We start from the raw sequence: 20,511 nt of genomic DNA, 5'->3' as shown, positions 1-20,511 counted from the left end.
CTTCTAACAGCCATTTTTACCCTGTGGGGCCCATTTTTCAATGAGCTTTAGCTATTTAAAACTCATTGCGCATGACACATGGTGGTCCAGCTAATCAGCTCCCAACTGTCATGTGTTTAACAAAATAACAGTTGGGAACTGATTGGCTGGAGCACCATTTATCATATGCAACCAGTTTTATGTAGCTGAAACTTGTTGATAAATGGGCCCCTGTGTTTGAAAAAAATAATGACAGTTTGAAGCTGATTAGTTGGTGCTTTATCTCTCTCCACTTTATCTTCTCTTCATTTTTCTCCAAGGTTTGATACAACTCCCTTTAAGAGGACGATATCAAACCTTCTAAATAGGACAAGATTTTATAATTTATTTAGTACATTTAGTGGGGATCTGGGTGGTGTGGTGGCTTTCAAGGTGATTGCCCCCCCCTCCCCCATAACACAAACACCTTCTCTTTCTCCTTCGAGCGGCAGCGACATCCTTCTCCTGCTCGGTCCTGGGGAAGTGTCAGCTGCCCACCCTTATTCCCCCCTCCCTGGATCCACAATTGATTACATTGCATAAAATTATAAGTAGAATCTGATTGGTTGCTATGGGTAACTTCTCCACTTGTCCTAATTAGAAGGTGCAGTACATCTCCCCCTTATGTAATTATACCATACATCACGATCATCTATTCTGTTCCAGTTGACCACGTCTTCCCTGAAGCTGGAATGCACCTGGTTGTTGCATATGACCAGTGGAGAGAATGGGCAGATGAGAAGGTGTGTTGCGATTACTCCCTGCATGTGGATATCACACACTGGCACGAGAGTCTGAAAGAGGAGCTGGAGGCATTAGTAAAGGACAAGGGTGAGTGTCAGCAGTTCATTCATGTTATGGTTAGTGCCAGAGCACTTCTCTACCAGGGGTGCCACGAGGGGGAGGGGTCATTCTAATTACCTGGGTCAAATGTCTCCCATTGCAGCATGCTGTGGCGCTTCCCGGTGCCGCGCATAGTATTTTCCTTTTTTTGGGGAGTGGGTGTGGTCACACCTCCCAGATTTGGTCACGTCCCCTCCAGTACCTGTTTGGTAGAGCGGTGTGAGTTTTGTTGTGGGAGTCAGTGACCTGCCCATTCTTGTGATTGTATAAGTAAGGACAGGGCTGCATGTGACAGGGGCAGTATTATAATGTGGTTAGGGGAATAGCGGCGGCAGTAAGACACAGACTGAGAGTTGTATAGTGGAAGGAGCAGTGTCCACCAGCAGCACAGAGTATATCAGGAGATGAGTGATGAGTCAGTGAGGACAGGGCTGCATGTGACAGGGGCAGTATTATAATGTGGTTAGGGGAATAGCGGCGGCAGTAAGACACAGACTGAGAGTTGTATAGTGGAAGGAGCAGTGTCCACCAGCAGCACAGAGTATATCAGGAGATGAGTGATGAGTCAGTGAGGACAGGGCTGCATGTGACAGGGGCAGTGTTATAATGTGGTTAGGGGAATAGCGGCGGCAGTAAGACACAGACTGAGAGTTGTATAGTGGAAGGAGCAGTGTCCACCAGCAGCACAGAGTATATCAGGAGATGAGTGATGAGTCAGTGAGGACAGGGCTGCATGTGACAGGGACAGTGTTATAATGTGGTTAGGGGAATAGCGGCGGCAGTAAGACACAGACTGAGAGTTGTATAGTGGAAGGAGCAGTGTCCACCAGCAGCACAGAGTATATCAGGAGATGAGTGATGAGTCAGTGAGGACAGGGCTGCATGTGACAGGGGCAGTGTTATAATGTGGTTAGGGGAATAGCGGCGGCAGTAAGACACAGACTGAGAGTTGTATAGTGGAAGGAGCAGTGTCCACCAGCAGCACAGAGTATATCAGGAGATGAGTGATGTATCAGTGAGGACAGGGCTGCATGTGATAGGGGCAGTGTAATGATCTGAGAAGGGGAATAGATGCTACAATAAGCCACAGACTGAGAGTTATATAAAGGAAGGAGAAGGGTCACCAGCAGCACAGAGTATATCAGGAGATGAGTGATGTGTCAGTGAGGACAGGGCTGCATGTGACAGGGGCAGTGTAATGATCTGAGAAGGGGAATAGATGCTACAATAAGCCACAGACTGAGAGTTATATAGTGGGAGGAGCAGGGTACCCAGCAGCACAGAGTATATCAGGAGATGAGTGATGAGTCAGTGAGGACAGGGCTGCATGTGACAGGGGCAGTGTAATGATCTGAGAAGGGGAATAGATGCTACAATAAGCCACAGACTGAGAGTTATATAGTGGGAGGAGCAGGGTACCCAGCAGCACAGAGTATATCAGGAGATGAGTGATGAGTCAGTGAGGACAGGGCTGCATGTGACAGGGGCAGTGTAATGATCTGAGAAGGGGAATAGATGCTACAATAAGCCACAGACTGAGAGTTATATAGTGGGAGGAGCAGGGTACCCAGCAGCACAGAGTATATCAGGAGATGAGTGATGAGTCAGTGAGGACAGGGCTGCATGTGACAGGGGCAGTGTAATGATCTGAGAAGGGGAATAGATGCTACAATAAGCCACAGACTGAGAGTTATATAGTGGGAGGAGCAGGGTACCCAGCAGCACAGAGTATATCAGGAGATGAGTGATGAGTCAGTGAGGACAGGGCTGCATGTGACAGGGGCAGTGTAATGATCTGAGAAGGGGAATAGATGCTACAATAAGCCACAGACTGAGCGTTATATAGCAGGAGGAGCAGGGTACCCAGCAGCACAGAGTATATCAGGAGATGAGTGATGAGTCAGTGAGGGCACGGCTGCATGTGACAGGGACAGTGGCATGATGTGAGGAGGGGAATGGAGGCAGCAGGAAGCCACAGACAGAGATTGAACGCGCAGTCGCCTCTAACAGCACAGAGTAATAATCTACAGCTCCTGTCATGTTGATGGTGGAAGACTGTGCTACAGGAGCACCCCTATAGGAAGTCAATTTCTGACATCCAACCTGTTTATTTGAAAAAAAGAAAATGCATACTTGATCTCACTTTACTTGTCAGTGAGGGACAGAACATTGCATTTGCTTTACCTATACACTGCCTATGAAATTGGTCTTGTCGTGCTCATTTGCATATTGTGCTACTGGCATTAGTATAGACTAGTGGTATGCAACGTGGCCCTCCAGTTGCTGTGGAACTACACATCCCAGCATTCTCTGCCATACTTTTTACTTTTAGACCATGCTAAAACTGTGGAAGGGCATGCTGGAATCCGTAGTTCCATAGTAGCTAGAATGCCACTCGCTGTCCTGTCCAAGACAATCATCAAAGTGGAGGTGGGTAAAACTAACAAAAATGAAATTATGAATGTTTAATTCAGGCATGTCCAAACTGCGGCCCTCCAGCTGTTGAGAAACTACATATCCCAGCATGCCCTGACACAGTTCAGCTGTCAGAGAATGCTAAAGCTGTGTCAGGGCATGCTGGGATGTGTAGTTTCTCAACAGCTGGAGGGCCGCAGTTTGGACATGCCTGGTTTAATTCTCATTATATAACCTTTCTGTTTTCTTTTTGAGGTGTGAATTCCTTTCTTGTATACATGGCATACAAGGATAAATACCAATGCACAGATGCTGAGGTACAGTATAATAACAGCTCTCGTGTGTATAAAGTAGTGGGGGGAGACATTGGTTTTATTGTTATTACACGTTTATTTTCTTCACAGATGTACGAAATCTTCAGCATTATCCGGGAGCTGGGCGCCATAGCACAAGTGCATGCTGAGAACGGAGACATCATTGAAGAGGTATTGCTATCCGGTATCACCATAGCCTCCAATGAATGGCTTGGAAATGTTTGGCACTATGTAAGCCTGCTGAGCCACATGCCTAGGGAAGCCCGGTTCATGGGGCATAAAGATCTTCAATTTTCTTCAACTCTTAACAGAGCAATAACTTATAGTAAAGGTGTTTGCCTGGGATACGGTTAAGATGCCGGCTGTCGGGATCCCGGCAGTCAGAATGCCGACGCCAGAATCCTGACAGGATCAGGAGGCCCACGCCGGATTGTAGCGGCAGTGTTAGGGATGGGGGTGGGGGGGTGGGGCTTAGGTTTAGGTGCTACCCAGGGGAAGGGGGGGTATGTTATGGTTAGGCTAAGTCGAGGGGAAGGGGGGGGGGGGGGTAGGGTTAGGCTGCAGGGAGGGGGGGGGGGGTTAAGGTTAGGCACCACCGGGGGCGGGGGGATGGTTTAGGCACTAAAGGGGGAGGGTTAAGGTTAGGCTGCGGGGCATGAAGGGTTAGGTTTAGGCTCCTCTGGTGTGAGGTTAGGGTCAAGCACTAATGGGGAGGTTAGGGTTAGGCTGCGGATAGTGAGGGTTAGGGGAGAGGGGGGAACAGTCTTATCTCGCCCCTGTCGGGATTTACACCATTGGGATGCGGCGTCGGTATTGTGACCTCTGGCATCCCGTCACGCCAGAATATCATACTGAATCCTTTTGCCTTACAGCTCTTGTTAAATTACAGCACATCTCCAATGATGCTTGTCTAGCTAGCGTCTGTAAATGTCATTTAACATCACTAAAGTAAATCCTGTTCTGGAACGTAATGAATAAAAGCTGTAGCCGTGAAGCTGAAATGTTGACTTCCCTAAGCAATTTATATTTATTTAATCATTTATGTTGTACAGGAACAAAAGCGTCTTCTGGAACTTGGCATCACAGGGCCGGAAAGCCACGTTCTCAGCCACCCAGAGGAGGTAATGAGAGTATTTCCCATTTTCTCACACTAATGGCTCTGTGAGCACGTTGGCAGACCTCACGCTTGACATCATTCCTGTCCCTCCAGGTGGCGGCAGAGGCAACTTACCGTGCAATAACCATCGCGAAGCAAGCCAACTGCCCCTTGTACATCACCAAAGTCATGAGCAAAGGTGCTGCTGACGTGATTGCTCAAGCAAAGAGGAAAGGTAGAGAACAATATGCAATTTTAGCTGCAGAGCTTTCCTCGAGCGTTTTGCTCTGCGCTCTGCTTGTTGTAGCAGAAAGTCTCATTTTGTGCTTGTTGAGGAATTCATTATTCACTTATTTGTTCAGGAGCAGAGTTTCATCCATTATAAATCAGCACACCCGTATGTGACCCGCTGACCTATACTGAAACTGATTTATACTGGCACAGAGAACCACTGCAATATTTAACCCCTTAAGTGGCATGCCCAGAAAATCTCTAGGGCCAGCTGCACTGGGGAGACTGGCTATCCCGGAAGATTTCCGGGACATGAAACTGCTCCTCCTCCCTCGTACTCCACTCAGGGGCGGAGTTTTGACGTCACACCGCAACTGCATCATTCTGCAAAACTCCATCCCCCTTGAGCGGAGTACGAGGGAGGAGGGGGAGATGATTTAAGTGATGGCAGGCGCTAAAATATACCCCCTTGGCAATGAGCATTCCCCTTAGCAACAAGCATTCCCCTCTGGCAATGAGCATTACCCTTGACAACGGGCATTACCCTTGGCAACGAGCATGGATCCCAGAGCATGAAACCCCATGCAACGAGCATGACACCCAGCGCATAAAACCCATGGCAACGCGCATGAAACCCCTGGCAACAAGCAGGTTATTCATTTAAAAAGCCACCCTGGCAGGTGTGACATAGTAAAAATAAAGTCACCACTGAAGGGGTTAAAGTGTACAGTAGACAATCCATTATCAGGACTCAGTGATGGCCACCACTTTGTAGGCTGAAGCTTCACTACAACCAGTGCTAATTACTCTTTGGTACATTTTATCATGAAGTCTCTCTGTGATGTCACAAGTTCCTAGTGAAGTCATACTGTAGTCTAGATCTTTGTGAATGTTGGATCAGTGGTTAGAATGTCTGCTACCAACGTGCAAAGGCCATGGGTGCAGGTTAATGTGGCGTTCAGGATGTCTCAGGCTTGTAGCTGTTATACTGGGCTACACCGATATGCAGTGGCTATGATGGTTCCTGATAAAGAACTAAGGGGTCTATTTACTAAAGCCTTGGATGGAGATAAAGTGGACTGAGATAAAGTATCAACCAACCAGCTCCTACGTAACTGCCATTTTTCAAATCCAGCCTGTGACATGGCAGTTAGGAACTGATTGGCTAATACTTTATCTCCATCCAAGGCTTAGTAAATAGACCCCTTAATAAGAAACTTCAGTCTGATCTTATAATGGCATATATCTAGAGCTGTTGTTGCATGTTGTTAGTAAGGTTAATGTACAGTATTGTAGCCTAAGAATTGTACAAGGCATAAACAGTATATAATAATATAGTTATATTGTAAGGCAGCGAGGAATGGAATGATAGAATTCCATGGTCCCATTGTTATATAAGACTCTGTAGAGGATATACAGACAGCAGGCATCGCTGCCCACCAGTACAGGTTTATACAGGACTAATTCTTTTGACATTAAGACGGTGGGGTAAATTTACTAAAATGAGAGTTCTGTTTAAGATGGGATGTTGCCCGTAGCAACTAATCATATTCCAGGTATTATCTTCTAGACGGTGCTAGATAAATGAGAAGTAAAATCTGATTGGTTGCTGTTGGGCAACAACTCATATTAAATAGAACTCCCATCTTAGTAAATTTACCCTGGTGTGTGTGCGTGTGTGTGTGTGTGTGTGTGTGTGTGTGTGTGTGTGTGTGTGTGTGTGTGTGTGTGTGTGTGGAGGGGATGCTTCTGAGCTGGACCTATCTGTGAAAACGGATGCTTCTACCGACCGCACATCCGTCTGAATTGCAAAACATGGTGCCCGCATCCAAAGTCGCATGTCGCAGCATGTGCCAACACACTGTAGATTGACGTGTAGTAGGCGGCATTTCCCATATGTACCAAGCTCCGTAAAGCAATACTTTGCAGAGCTAGGACCAGGTAGGCATCTGTAGATTGCGTTGGTTAGTAGAATCATATGGACGTCTTATCACATTCTTCCAGAAAAGTCGGATCCCTCCCAGAGCCCCCAACTGTGCAGTGATTCTAATTACAATTCTAGGTACTGTACATGTGCCTGGTAAGTGGTGGTATATATCGTATTCAGGGGCAGATTTATTAAGCTCGGTGAAGTGATAAAGTGGAAGGTGATAAAGGACCAGCTAATCAGATCCTAGCTACCATGTCACAGGCTGGGTTTGAAAAATGACAGTTAGGAGCTGACTGGCTGGTACTTTATCACCTTCCAATTTATCACTTCACCAAGCTTAATAAATTTGCCCCTCAGAATGTCATGCCCTTAATGTAATGAGTGTAAATGACAGCTGGGATCAGAAGGCTGTGACTGAAATGTCGTCACTTTCACTTAATTAAAGTAGTTCTATGGATTTTTCAGTCATCCTGACTGTTGCATTATTGTTTGAATGTTAACTGTAGTGTACAGTATCTTATCATGCAATCTATACCTGTAAAGATGGAGAGTGATAAAAATGTAATGACAGTTGGTATAGACTCTGACCCCTCCCCCCAGTCTCAATGATGTCACTTCCATAGAGTTAAGGTATAACCCACATCTACAGTCTCCAAACTCTATTATTTTCTATACCCATCACATGTCACCTCATGATGAACACACAGACACTTAGGGCCCTACACACTTAAAGATTTCACTGAAAGATATGAATGATCCCGTTCATTAATGAACAAGATACAGTTCATATCTTTCAGTGTGTAGGCACCAACGATGAACGATACGCGGCCCCGCGCTCGTTCATCGTTGGTGCCGACTCGTTCATACCTGCAGGTCAGTATGGACAATCTCGTCCATATTAGCATGCAGGGCTATGGAGCTGGGTGACAAGGGAAGTGAAGAAACTTCACTCCCCCCGTCACCTCTCCCCCGCCGCTGGGTCGCCTGCCCGGCCGTATCGGCCGTCGGGCAGCTCGGCGGCCAGTCGCCGTGTGTGTAGGGCCCATTAGAATAATCATCCAATAACAACATCGCGACATTGTCCACAACCGAAAATGTATAATAGTATAGAGGAAAGGAAAAAGGCACACCGGGGTGCACAGAGAAGAAAAAACTATAGAGGAGCAAAGGTGAGGAGGTCCCAAAAATACAGTAGTAAATGTGAATATAAAAAAGATAATTCTAAGGATATCTATGTAATAACATGAAGTGCTGCTAAAAAAATAAATAAACAGATGAGAGTGAAGAGATAGAGATTGCGTTTCCAAAAAATGTATATAATGATTTGTTCATATACACCCATCCACAAATCACGCCAAATAGCCCCATTTAGCTTGCCATGAATTTTGCAACGTAACCCCATAAGTATGGTAATGCTAAGTACCTAGGCCCTCATTCCGAGTTGATCGCTCGCTGTTGTTTTTCGCAGCGGAGCGGTCAGGTTACTACTGCGCATGCGTATGCACCGCAATGCACACGCGCATCGTATGGGTACAAACAGGATCGTTGCTGGACAATGCTTCTAGCTACGAATCCATTTGCACAACCGATCGCAAGGAGATTGACAGGAAGAGGGCGTTTATGGGTGTCAACTGACCATTTTCTGGGAGTGGTAGGGAAAACGCAGGCGTGTCCAGGTGATTGCAAGGTGGGTGTTTGACATCAATTCTGGGACTGGACAGGCTGAAGTGATCACAAGGGCTGAGTAAGTCCAGAGCTACTCAGAAACTGCAAAAAAAATATTTGTCCCGCTCGGCTGCACAAAGCAAAGGCGGCGACTATCTGATCGCTGCTCTGCAAAAAATATCTAGCGAGCGATCAACTCGGAATGAGGGCCCTAGTACACTATAAGCAAACTAAGATGCAAAATTGAGGGAAAAGTGCATAATCTAGGGTAAGAAGACAAAAGACGGGTCCAAAGTAAATCGCATAATTGTGGAAAAAGGAAAAAGATACAGTAGTTCCGATACAAGTGACCCGCGTCATGCATCATTATGTCTTATCTGTGACTTTATACTAATTCCAGTGTGACAAAAAATAACCCTAAATCCCCAGTACACTATAAGCAAACTAAGATGCAAAATTGGGGGAAAAGTGGCAGCCGTCTTGTGCCATAGGGTGCAAAAAGGATAAGTATGTGAGAACAAGTCTGTGGGGGTAATTCTGAGTTGATCGCAGCAGCAAGTTTGTTAGCAATTGGGCAAAACCATGTGCACTGCAGGGGGGGGGGGCAGATATAACATTTGCAGAGAGAGTTAGATTTGGGTGGGTTATATTGTTTCTGTGCAGGGTAAATACTGGCTGCTTTATTTTTACACTGCAATTTAGATTTCAGTTTGAACACACCCCACCCAAATCTAACTCTCTCTGCACATGTTATTTCTGCCTCCCCTGCAGTGTACATGGTTTTGCCCAACTGCTAACAAATTTGCTGCTGCGATCAACTCAGAATTAGGCCCTGTATGCATAGAAAGACATACATTTATATACATTTTGGATATACATGGTCTAGTCACATTGTTATGATCTACTCCTACATGTGACGTCGGCAGCGCACAGCCCATGAAGTACATCACGTGTCGTGCGCTGGCTAGATGTGCTATAGGCCGTCTGCACACATATCCCTCGTTCTGTCATGGGTAAAAGGGGAGATTTAGCTGAGTTGCAAAAAGGAATGATTATCGCTTTCGGACCAAGGGTGGTAGTATTCCTCAAACAGCGCAGTTTGTGAACTGTTCGCGTGCTGCTGTGGTGAAGGTGTATCGTGACTGGGCAAACGGCACCATTGCAAATAACCGTCATGGAAACTGCGGGGCACCACGTGCCATTGATGTGAAAGGTGAACGTCGGCTATGAAGGTGCGTGCGGGCCAACCGACACGCTACAGTAGAGCAGCTCATCATCAAAACGAATCTGGGGGCTACCAGACGTGTGTCTAAAAGACCGGTCAGCCCATCTAGCTGCTGTCCGTGCTGTATGCGGTGGTTACCCCGGCTATAAGTTGGTGCTCATAATAATATGACGCGACCATGTAGATTATAATACAATTATATGACATGTCTAGTGAAGAGAAAGTATTACATTTTACTATACGTATGTCCACCTACTGATATCCCGTATATTTCTAAGCGTGATGAGTTAATGAACTCTCTGAAGCTTAAAGTGAATGTTAATGGCCTAATTTACAGCTTTTGCTGCGGAAGTTGCTTCTAAATGCCAGCTGGTAAGGGCAGCCTGCCAGGATACAGCAGCTTTAGAGGGCATTACTTTTCTTTTAAAGTTAAAGTATAGGGGACTGTCCATCATCATACTATATAGGGGCTGATTTATCAATAAGTTTTATCATACCCATAGATTGTAAGCTTGCGAGCAGGGCCCTCCTACCTCTATGACTGTTTGTTTTTATCATTTTGTTTTGTCATCTAATTGTGTCCAGCTGTAAAGCGCAACGGAATTTGCGGCGCTATATAACAAACTGTTAATAAATAAATAATATGCAATAGGTTTTAAAACTTGTTGCATATGATAAATGGTGCCCCAGACAATCAGCTCCCACTTGTCATTTTTTTTTTTTTACCACATGACAGTAAGGTGCTGATTGGCTGGGACACCATTTATTATTCGCAGTTTTAAAACTCATTGCATAGGATATAACTTGTTATGTTAACATTTAGCGACCTATATCAGAAAAGTCACATCCTATCAGTCATTTAGTAATAGAGTGGATACAATGTCATATGACTTCTGTAAATTAGGTTTTATGGGGGAAATTTACTAAGCAGTGATAAGAGCAGAGAAGTGAGCCAGTGGAGAAGTTGCCCCATCAACCAATCAGCAGCTCTGTATCATTTTATAGTATGCAAATTATAGATGTTACTTCAGTGCTGATTGGTTACCATGGGCAACTTCTCCACTGGCTCACTTCTCCACACTTATCACTGCTTAGTAAATGTACCCCTAAGTCTTTACCCACTTATACTGTATATACATCCTATATAATAAAAGGCTAGTGCTGCGCCTCACCTCTGTGGAGGGAATTCAAGTGTTTTGCGTCGGTGGCCACTAGATGGCGCCCGACAGAGCAATTCATTGTTGCGTCATTTTGACGGGCTGGTAACTAGTTTTTGAGGTAAATCATATTTGAATGGTTATGCATTATGCTTTTCATTGATAATTTGGTTATCACTGTTCCATTATATCAAATGAAGAAATGCACCGTTAGATAAGTGACTGGCGCTTCTTGGCAGGTATGGTGGTGTATGGTGAGACAATAACAGCCGGGCTGGGTACTGATGGCACACACTACTGGAGTAAGAACTGGGCCAAAGCAGCAGCTTTCATCACCTCGCCACCAATAAGCGCTGACCCCACAACTCCGGACTATCTTGGTTCATTACTGTCCTGGTACGTATCTTTCAATTCTTCTTCTTATTTATTGTTTCCTTGATTAAAAGGGGAGTTTGTTCTGTCACAATAGCAGATGTACTAGTCTTGGAGAGAGCTAAAGTTCCCAACTGCCATTTTTTCATACTTGGGTGTCTATTCATGAAGCAGTGAAAACGGTGGAGAAGTGCCCTTGGCAACCAATCAGCTGCTCCGTACAGATGTATAGTATTCAAATTCTAAATGTTACTTCAGTGCTGATTGGTCGCCATGGGCAACTTGTTAACTCGCTCATTTATCCACACTTTTCACTGCTTCATGAATAGACCCCTTAAGGGTCTATTCATGAAGCAGTGAAAATTGTGGAGAAGTGAACCAGTGGAGAAGTTGCTCATGGCAACCAATCAGCTGCTCTGTGTTATTTTATAGTATGCAAATTATAAATGTTATGTCAATGCTGATTGGTTGCCAAGGGCAACTTCTCCACTGGCTCACTTCTCCACCCGTTTCACTGCTTCATGAATAGACCCTAATCTTTAAAGTGGCAGTTAGTAGGTGACGATTGGTAGTTTACCTCTCTCTACTTTATCACTCTTCAAGGCTTTGGGGTCTATGTACTAAGGGGGTCATTCCAAGTTGATCGTTCGCTAGCAACTTTTAGCAGCGCAGCGATCATCTCAACCACGGCTAAACTGCGCATGCGTATGCACCGCAATGCGCAGGCGCGTCGTACGAGTACAAAGCAGTTCGTTGCTGAGCGATGGATTTAACGAAGAATCCATTCGCACAGCCGAACGCACGGTGATTGACAGGATGAGGGCGTTCATGGGTGTCAACTGACCGTTTTCAGGGAGTGGTTGAAAAAACGCAGGCGTGTCCGGGCGTTTGCAGGGCGGGTGTCTGACGTCAAATCCGGACCAAACACGCTAAAATGATCGCAAGGGCTGAGTAAGTCTAGAGCTACTTATAAACTGCACAACATTTTTTCGGCCATCTCGGCAGCACACGCGTTCACACACTTGCACAGTGAAAATACACTCCAACATAAACGGCGACTATTTCGCAAGCCAGCAAAAAGTTGCTAGCGAGCGATCAACTCGGAATGACCCCCAAAGCCTTAGAGGGAAATAAAGTGGACGGAGATAAAGTACCAGCCAATCAGTTCCTAACCGTCATGTTACAGGCTGTGTTGGAAATATGACAGTTAGGAGCTGGTTGGCTGGTACTTTATCTCCATCCACTTTATCACTCTGCAAAGCTTAGTACATAGACACCTAACTGTACATCTGCCCCTAAATATTTTCAGCAATCTTCTTTAAAATGTCAGCAGCAGACTGGAGACTAGACGAGCACGGTGGGTCACCATCTTGGCCAACTGGGGTGGGATCTTCCAGAACAGATTCTGATTACAGTGGCGTCTCTCTTTCTCCAGTTTGTAGTGTAGTAAATTACTGTCTGCTTTTTTTTTTGTAGTTTATTAATATTGAGGTAACTTGTAAATTGTAGCAATCAGTCATTCCCTATCTTCATACAATCACTGTTGACTATTCACAGCACTGCTCTGCAAACTGAAGTTCTGCAATAGCCAATAGAAAATTATGGAATCTGATCTGAGCTAATAAATAAAGTTACCAGTGGAGCAGTTCAGTAATACTACTCAGAAATACTGCCTTTGGTGCTTCACACCGTCGCAAGGGGCTACGCCCCTTTAACCGCAATTTTTTTATTATATGGAGTATTACCTCCAATCATAATTTTGTGAGTGGTTAAATATTGCACGGACAAAGGGCGTGCGATGGTCAAGGGGCCGTAGCCCCAATCGACGGTGTGAACATTGTACGCAGGGCACGATGAATCACCTAGTAGGTGCTGTGGTTGTGGGAGTGGCGGGTGCCGGGGAGACGCGGATGGGGGAGGGGGGTGGGAGAGGGGCAGATGCAGGGGTGCCGTGGGTGGGGGAGGGGCGGGTTCATCAACTACTCACCAGACAGTAAAAGGTTCTTGGCCTGCATCCAGCCACCTCTCCTATATATTTGGGCAGATCTGTGACTGTATGTCTCTGACTCCACCCAGCATTGTGACTCTGCCCAGCATTAGGAAATGAGTCACAGATCTGGGCTAATATATAGTAGATGTTTATGTAAGCATAAAGCATGTAAAAACAGCGATGTTTCGGGCAGCCAGGTGCCCTTCCCAGTCTCATCTGGAAGGAGTTTGCTTTCTGCTTTCTCCGGCATAGATTGTGCTTTGTTTGCATATTTAAGCAATTGCTTTTACGTTTTTTTAATGTATGTGAGAAGGAGAAGAACAGGAAGTTGTACTGATACAGTATATTGGTTCACCCACAAACTGTCTGCCTACTTTATTTGTTGATGACTGGTCCACTGCTGAGATGAATGTCAGCTGACTGACCGGTACTTGTCCTGTCTTCTGCAGTTCGGACCTCCAGGTAGCAGGTAGTGCGCACTGCACCTTCACCACAGCACAGAAGGCCGTTGGCAAGGACAACTTTACACTAATACCTGAGGGCACAAATGGAGTAGAAGAAAGAATGTCAGTTATTTGGGAAAAATGTGTGGTAAGGAATCAGAACTCTAAGCTATCGCTGCAGCAGTCACATATTTTTCATGAACATCTTATTATTCACTTACCTCTCTGACTATAGTCATCAGACCTCAATTACATACTTGGTCTAAATTACGTGTTATACAGAGAGTGCTTGTCACTTGGTACGCTGATGGTGGCACTCTCCTCCAGCTGCACCATACTTCTACAGCGAGTAGACTTTTGGGGGAGATATATCGAACCTTAGAGAGAGATAAATTGTAGGTAGAAGTTGCCCGTAGCAACCAATAAGCTTCTAACTGTTATTTCATGGACTGTGCTAAACAAATGATAGCTAGCAGCTTATTGACTGCAACTTTTACACTTAGGCCCTCATTCCGAGTTGTACGCTCGCTAGCTGCTTTTAGCAGCATTGCACACGCTAAGCCGCCGCCCTCTGGGAGTGTATCTTAGCATAGCAGAATTGCGATTAAAAATGTATTAGCAGTTTCTGAGTAGCTCGAGACTTACTCAGCCATTGCGATCAGTTCAGTCAGTTTCGTTCCTGGTTTGATGTCACAAACACACCCAGCGTTCGCCCAGACCCTCCCCCGTTTCTTCAGCCACTCCCACGTTTTTCCTTGAAACTGCAGCGTTTTTTCACACACTCCCATAAAACGGCCAGTTTCCGCCCAGAAACACCCACTTCCTGTCAATCACACTCCGATCACCAGAACGAAGAAAAATCCTCGTTATGCCGTGAGTAAAATACCTAACTTTTGAGTAAAATAACTACCCGCATGCGCTCTGCGAACCTTGCGCATGCGCAGTAAGCGACTAATCGCAATATAGCGAAACTCGGCAACGAGCGAACAACTCGGAATGAGGGCCTTAATCTCTCAAGGTTTGATACATCTCCCCTTGATGGGGCTATTTATCAAACCTAATTATTTTTATTTTTTTTAAGTATCAGATATTTGTTTCATCCTAGATTAATTAAGTATGTATCAGAGGGGTCTATGCCCCTCATTCCAAGTTGTTCGCTCGCTAGCTGCTTTTAGCAGCCGTGCAAACGCTAGGCCGCCGCCCTCTGGGAATGTATCTTAGCTTAGCAGAAGTGTGAACGAAAGGATCGCAGCGCTGCTACAAAAAAAGATTGTGCAGTTTCTGAGTAGCTCGAGACCTACTCCTAGCTTGCGATCACTGCAGACTATTTAGTTCCTGTTTTGACGTCACGAACACGCCCTGCGTTCGGCCAGTCACGCCTACGTTTCCCCAGCCACTCCTGCGTTTTTATCTGACACGCCTGCGTTTTTCCACACACTCCCCGAAAACGGTCAGTTACCACCCTGACACACCCACTTCCTGTCAATCACTCTGCGGCCAGCAGTGCGACTGAAAAGCGTCGCTAGACCTTGTGTGAAACTGCAATGGCTTTTGTTAAAGTACGTCGCGCGTGCGCAGCGCGCCCCATACGCATGCGCAGAATTGCCATTTTTGTGCCTAATCGCTGCGCTGCGAACGAAAGCAGCTAGCGATCAACTCGGAATGAGGGCTTATGTACTAAGCCTTGGCGAGAGAGAAACTGGACAGAGATAAAGTACCAGCCATCCAGCTTCTAACTGACATTGTTAAAAAAAAAACATCAGCCGGTAACATGGCAGTTGGTACTTTATCTCTCTCCCCTTTATCTCTCTCTCTTAAGGCTTAGTACCTCCAAAGTACCAGCCAATCAGCTCCTAACTGCCATGTTACAGGTTATTATTGAAAAATGACAGGAGGTGGTTGGTTGGCAGATTATCTCTCCACTTTATCTCTCTCCAAGGCTTTAGTACATAGACACCAAAGTACTGTAAATTGACGCCTATATGGTTTTGAGGTCAGCAAAGAATTTGATCCTAGGTAAAAGGGATTATGTTGGGAAGTACTTGTTAGTATTTAGCTGGCCCATCTGGTAAGATGAAGTCCTGCTGACATGTTTGGTCCTTCTATAGACATTTATAAGTGAGAGGTACTGTATGTGAGTGCAGTAAGTGATAATGGGTCGGAGGGTGAGTCAATTAGATCAATATCCTGAAGCTTGCAGACCTTACTGTAGGCTGCTTGTTTGTGACTCTCCCAGAGTTCTGGCACGTACTATATGGATACAGACGATTGTACATGACCTTCCCATTCTCTTGTAAGAGGTCATTATTCTAAAATACTATGTACAAACTTATCACATTATTCTTTCCAACGAGGTGACTGATATCGGTATTTCTTGGAAAAAGTACAGTTCTCTAACGAACAATGGGGGTCATTCCGAGTTGATCGCACGGTGCTGATTTTCGCAGCGCAGCGATCAGGTAAAAAAGATGGCAAAATTGCGCATGCGCATGCATCATTGCGCATGCGCGTCGTACGGGTACAAAGAGCATCGTTGTTTTGCACTGGTTCTAGCGACAATTCCATTCGCACAGCCGATCGCAAGGAGATTGATAGGAAAAGGGCGTTCATGGGTGTCAACTGACCGTTTTCTAGGAGTGTTTGGAAAAACGCAGGCGTTTCCAGGTGTTTGCAGGGCGGGTATCTGACATCAATTCCGGGACCTCCGACACTAGAATCATCTCACAGAATAAGTAACTGCAGGGCTGGTCTTGTTTTGCACAAAATGTTTTTGTACCGCTCGGCTGCACAGGTATTCGCACTATTGCAAAGCAAAAATATACACACACCCCCCCCCCCCCCATGGGCAGTGACTATGCATTTGCACGGCTGCTAAAAGTAGCTAGCGAGCGATCAACTCGTAATGAGGGCCTATGAACCTAATATCCCCTGACCAATGAACATGGCTCACTCAACAAAACCGGGCACAACTCAACCCCAACCACGTCTGGTAAGTGATGATTACTGGGGAAGTGGTACCTGAGCTCACCTCCTAGTGATAGTAAGGAAACGTGTGACAGATAAGCGTTGTGTATATCTGTGCCTTTGAGACACAGCGCTCAGTCTCAGTAAAAGGCATAGATATACACAACGCTTATCTGTCACACGTTTCCTTACTAACACTAGGAGGTGAGCGCAGGTACCACTCCCCCAGTAATCACCACTTACCAGACGAGTTTGGACAGCTCATTGGTACCAGCTGCCCCAAAACAGGAGACAGGACACATTGTTGACCTGATCATCTTACTCCCCAACATATCACCCCCAACCAGCTGGGAGAGGGAAGCATATTATCACTTACCCATCTGGGGGGTAATTCTGAGTTGATTGCAGCAGCAAGTTTGTTAGCAATTGGGCAAAACCATGTGCACTGCAGGGTGGGGCAGATATAACACGTGCAGAGAGAGTTAGATTTGGGTGGGTTATTTTGTTTCTGTGCAGGGTAAATACTGGCTGCTTTATTTTTACACTGCAATTTAGATTGCAGATTGAACACACCACACCCAAATCTAACTCTCTCTGCACATGTTATATCTGCCTCCCCTGCAGTGCACATGGTTTTGCCCAACTGCTAAAAAAATTCCTGCTGCGATCAACTTGGAATTACCCCCCTGATCCATCTTATTCTGATCTCCCAAAGTCATGTATTCTCCTACTAAACTCCCCAGCCAAATCTGTAGACAAGGCAACATCTTTGCTAATTCTCAGGACACCAAAATAAGTCATTGAAATCCAGTCATTGGATACATGGTTAGTCACATTAGCCACCACCACATAATCCTAGGAAAAATGCCACCCAAGCCACCACTCACTCTAAACTACTAAGAGATCTCGCTTGGCTCTTCAAGAATTACCCTGTTAATCCTCTACTAGCATTTGTTAAGAGCAAAAAGCAATATTGCACTCAGTAGCTGTAGGTTTTTTATGTAGGTATCGCAACCAAATGAAAAACACTTAAAACCTTTACACGTTAGTAATGGAAGGTCCTGGCCAACTTTCACACCAAATATTTGTTAGGCTTCGCCTGTGCTACTTGGATATGCTCCAACCCATGCACCATAAGGGTACACCTCCTGGTGTCCAAACAGGGTACAAGGAATTGTTTAACAAAACTAGTGGAAAACCTTCCTGCAACATCTCAGGCAACCAATTAGAATGTCACAGGTCCATCCTTTCCTCCCCTCCCCTATTACTGAACAGTCTCTTCCGAAAAAAGCTGGAAACTGCAGGTGATACTTCACAGTGGTCAGACTCCCCAGTAGTAATTTGAATGATTGAATTTGTAATTTGCAAACCACCCACCGTGATCCTCCCTGCCATTGAATTTGACTGATTTGCACAAAACTTGCTGTATTAGTAGTAAGCTTCTATATACTTACAGTATACTACACTAATATGTGAGTACACAATGGGCCTGATTCATACAGTATCTGTAAGTAAAGCAAAAAAAAAACAAGTAACTTTGTGTCTGTAACTAACCATGTTGACATGCAAGGGTAGCAAACACATATATATTTTTCTGTGCAGGGTAAATACTGTCTGCTTTTGCATGTAGTTCACCAGTGATCGCACAATAGGCGCTACAGCGCTTTTTTACGTGGTACAGGAAGTGAGGTACCCGGTTTTAAAAAATGAGCGGGTCCCATAGGACGTGCTGTGTGTCAATGCGTCAATAGGAGACTGTCTGTCTCCCCATCCAATCACCGCCGCGTCAATTGTGCAGTTGTTCCACATGCACATAGAAGGCCCTGCCTCCCTACAGCCGCATAGGCAGATGCTGGCCGCTGAGCCGCTGACTGTGTCCCGGGGAAAGGGATACCCCTTTCGCCGATGCCGCCGCTTTGACTGAGAGTTGCTGTAGTCGGCAACATGAGCATGGTTACTGTGACCACGAGGAGGGTTGAGCGGCGTGTTAATCTCAAGCAGCCCTGCCCCATGCCAGCCTCGACTGCGACACCTTCCGCACTGGGGAGACTCCATGCACAGCGTTTTCCACTGCTCCCTGGACCGGGACTCCTCCCACTGATGACTTGAACTCGCCCTGCGGGTGCCAGTATACAGCGGGTGCCGGTGGGATGATGGAGCAGAGCCTCATGGACTTGGTGTGTCTGCAGTAGAACTGGGTGTGGGACCGGGTGTATGGTAAGCGCTGACACGCTGACCCTTCTGCTTCTGTCAACAGAGGCAACCTGTGGCTCTCCAAAATGTGGCCATTATGTGACTTGTGGTTCTACAATGGCAGGAGATGCACAGGCTTCCTAAGCCTGAAAGATAATACAATTTAGGTTTGTGTGCATGCATATAGATATGTGTGTATATTATATAATGTATGCAACCACCCATTGCAATCTGTGTACCCAGAGAGGGAGTGGTACAGATGCAGCTCTGGCAACTGCTGGAGAACATCTCTGTTATATCTCCAGTAAAAGCAGAAGCGCTTTCAGGCGGTGTGAGACAGAGTAAGCAGCACAGAGGAGCTGATTTGTGACAGTACTGGCATCATGTAGTGCTGCTAGTGAGGTGACCTATAGGGTGTTACCACAGTACTTCATACGGGATACATATGATATCCCGCCAGACGGGATGCCAGCTGTCACTATACTGACAGCGTCATCCTATTTGTCAGAAACCTTGTGGCAAGTCCCCTCGCGGTCTTCCTACGCTGGCCTCGCTCGCCACAGGTTCTATTACCATTCGGTTGGTGGCATGGACCCTCCAGCCGAGTGGGACTATCCGGCGGTGTTCAGGATTCTGCCTGTCGGTATTTCATCAGCTGTCGAGATTCTGGCACCTGTCTCTTGAACGCCGGGATCCCGACAGCTGGTATATTGACTGCATCCACTTCTTACATATTGATTGCAGAACCCATCTACCTCCTGTAAGGCTGACTGTGCCAGGTTAGTAATGCTGGTCACCACTAGGCGGTTTATGGGCATTATACTTGAGGTACCAGTACCTGTCACATATCAATAGCTAATTATGTTACAATGTAATGTGTTGTTGCAGAGGCGTTTGGTGTGTGATGCCGGTGGCCGGGACCCTGGCAGCCAGCATACGGACGCAAGGATCCTGGCCGCTTGAATGCCGGCGGCGGGGCGAGCACAACAAAGCCCCTTGTGGGCTCAGTGTTTCGCTGCGCTTGCCACAGGTTCTATTCCCACTCTATGGCTGTTGTGTACACCCACGAGCGGGAATAGCCCCTGTTAGCAGGATTCCGGCTGGCGGCATTGTCAGTGGTCGGGATTACGGCATCGGTATACTGACCGCCAGCAATATAGCTACATCCGGTTGCAGAGACCTTGACAAATAAAACTCTCCTTTCTTGGGTATTTAGGAGCAAGATTGCCATTGCAAAGTTGTGTCTCAGAAAACAGTGGATGTAAAGTGTAATCGAAGTACAGATCTATTTTTATTATTACCAGTTATCTATATAGCGCACACATATTCCGCAGCGCTTTACAGAGAATATTTTGCCCATTCACGTCAGTCCCTGCCCCAGTGGAGCTTACAATCTATATTCCCTACCACATGTACACACAGACATATTCACACTAGGGTTAAAATTGTTGGAAGCCAATTAACCTACCAGTATATTTTTAAATTGTGGGGAAAAAACAGAGTACCCGGAGGAAACCCACGCAAGTACGGGGAGAATATACAAACTCCACACAGTTAGGGCCATGGTGGGAATGGAACCCATGACCTCAGTGCTGTGAGGTGGTAATGCTAACCATTACACCATCCGTATTGCCCATCTAGAACTGTATTTAGCT

At 46.0% G+C, this 20,511-nt stretch overlaps 1 protein-coding gene across 2 annotated transcripts in view; it reads left to right on the top strand.

Annotated features, from left to right (window-relative positions):
- The window catches only part of DPYSL4 (dihydropyrimidinase like 4), a 56,354-nt gene that overhangs the window by 10,770 nt on the left and 25,073 nt on the right, over nucleotides 1-20,511 (top strand). For both annotated transcript variants that reach the window (XM_063962180.1, XM_063962179.1), the window contains exons 4-10: nucleotides 685-849; nucleotides 3,532-3,593; nucleotides 3,681-3,761; nucleotides 4,643-4,711; nucleotides 4,801-4,921; nucleotides 11,134-11,290; nucleotides 13,706-13,847. In XM_063962180.1, the coding sequence (XP_063818250.1) occupies nucleotides 685-849; nucleotides 3,532-3,593; nucleotides 3,681-3,761; nucleotides 4,643-4,711; nucleotides 4,801-4,921; nucleotides 11,134-11,290; nucleotides 13,706-13,847 (797 nt within the window). The remainder of the gene's footprint in view (nucleotides 1-684; nucleotides 850-3,531; nucleotides 3,594-3,680; nucleotides 3,762-4,642; nucleotides 4,712-4,800; nucleotides 4,922-11,133; nucleotides 11,291-13,705; nucleotides 13,848-20,511) is intronic.

Source organism: Pseudophryne corroboree, chromosome 3, assembly GCF_028390025.1.
Source record: "Pseudophryne corroboree isolate aPseCor3 chromosome 3, aPseCor3.hap2, whole genome shotgun sequence".
NCBI lineage: Eukaryota > Metazoa > Chordata > Amphibia > Anura > Myobatrachidae > Pseudophryne > Pseudophryne corroboree.
This window is presented reverse-complemented; position numbering and strand designations above follow the sequence as displayed.